The sequence below is a fragment of the Sinocyclocheilus grahami genome, unplaced genomic scaffold (genome assembly GCF_001515645.1).
Source record: "Sinocyclocheilus grahami isolate Dianchi unplaced genomic scaffold, SAMN03320097.WGS_v1.1 scaffold1668.1, whole genome shotgun sequence".
Taxonomy (NCBI): domain Eukaryota; kingdom Metazoa; phylum Chordata; class Actinopteri; order Cypriniformes; family Cyprinidae; genus Sinocyclocheilus; species Sinocyclocheilus grahami.
In genome coordinates, this window is record NW_015506847.1 from 160,487 (window position 1) to 162,075 (window position 1,589).

General features: G+C 40.5%; 1 protein-coding gene across 1 annotated transcript in view; it reads left to right on the forward strand.

Moving 5' to 3' along the window:
• The window catches only part of LOC107571907 (choline transporter-like protein 1), a 12,807-nt gene that overhangs the window by 8,298 nt on the left and 2,920 nt on the right, over nt 1–1,589 (forward strand). The window contains exons 5-7 of the mRNA XM_016258290.1: nt 540–629; nt 738–877; nt 955–1,141. Of these exons, the coding sequence (XP_016113776.1) occupies nt 540–629; nt 738–877; nt 955–1,141 (417 nt within the window). The remainder of the gene's footprint in view (nt 1–539; nt 630–737; nt 878–954; nt 1,142–1,589) is intronic.

Below are 1,589 nucleotides of genomic sequence, written 5' to 3' on the forward strand. Positions count from 1 at the left end.
GTATGCTGTTCTGTGTCAGCTGCGTCACACGGATTATGTTGTTTTCATTCAAATCAAATCACAACAACGGAGGAAACAGTTTCGGCGTGACGCGGCTGACACAGAACACCATACGCTGTTTACCTCCAGCGGATATTCTCCAAAATGGCGCTACAGGGTGACGCGGAGGAGGCGAATTGTTGAATAAAGTCGTTATTTCTTTTTCTTTTGCACACAAAAAGTATTCTCGTAGCTTCGTATAATTGCGGTTTAACCACTGATGTCACATAGATTATTTTACAGATCTCATTGCTACGTCTCTGGACTTGGGAACATTTCAGTTGTGTTGCTGTCTATGCAGGGTCAGACAGCTCTCAGATTCCATCAAAAATATCTTAATTTGTGTTCTGAAGATGAACGAAGGTCTTACGGGTTTGAAACGACATGAGGGTGAGCAATTAATGACAGAATTTTCATTTTTGGGTGAACTATCCCTTTAAACGTCAGTGGTCAGAAGAGCGAGGTTTAAAGCACCGTTCTGTCTCTGCTCTGTGCTGCAGTTCTGTCTCTGATCCTGATGGTTGTGATCCGCTACATCTCTGTGGTTCTGGTCTGGATTCTCACAGCTGTCGTGGTGGTCGGGTCGATTGGTGAGACTTTGGTATTACATAGAAATAAATGCAAGGACAAGCAGCCACTGTCACCAGCTGAAAGTCATAAAGAGCCTGTGATGTGAGGCAGCGCTGTGTTTGTGGCAGGTGGGACGGGGATCTTGTGGTGGCTGTATGTGGATCAGTCAAAATCTGTGGACGTCACTCTACCGGCTCTGGAACTGGAGGTGGCCAAAGACAACCAGAAAGCCCTGCTCATCTACGCCATCGCTGCCACTGTCTTCACGGTAGGTTTGGATTTGCATACTTCTATATGAACTGCCAAACGGCAAGAATTTTTAATGTGCAAATATGTAACACTCAGGTGATTCTGCTGCTGCTGATGTTCTTCATGAGGAAGCGTGTGGCGCTCACCATCGCTCTGTTTCACGTGGCCGGTAAAGTGTTCACCCATCTGCCTCTGCTGGCCCTGCAGCCCGTCTGGACCTTCCTCACGCTCATGCTCTTCTGGGTTTACTGGATCACTGTGCTCCTCTTCCTCGGATCCGCAGGTCTGTCAGAGCAAAAGAATGAAGGTCTGGGGTGGGCGGCATTTTTCCAGTAGTTGATCGCAGGGCTGAACCATATAGCTTCATATCTCAGTTATGTATTTGCTCCAGTAAAGTACATTTTAAAATGACAGAACTAAACAAAATGTTCTCAGTGATACTCGAGGCATTTTTCCAGTTTAATATTTGTTTGTTTGCATCACAATTCAAAATGCTTATTTCTAACTCTATAATATTGTTGTTTATTACAACGTATTATAACATTGGTACATATATAAAATATATGATAATTATTTTCATGTGCTGATGTTATAATATATAAATAAATAAAAAAATTATTATTTATTATATATTATATTTATTTAATATACTTTTATGTTTTGTAAATAAAATGTAATTAAAAATTATATATATATATATATATATATATATATATATATATATATATATA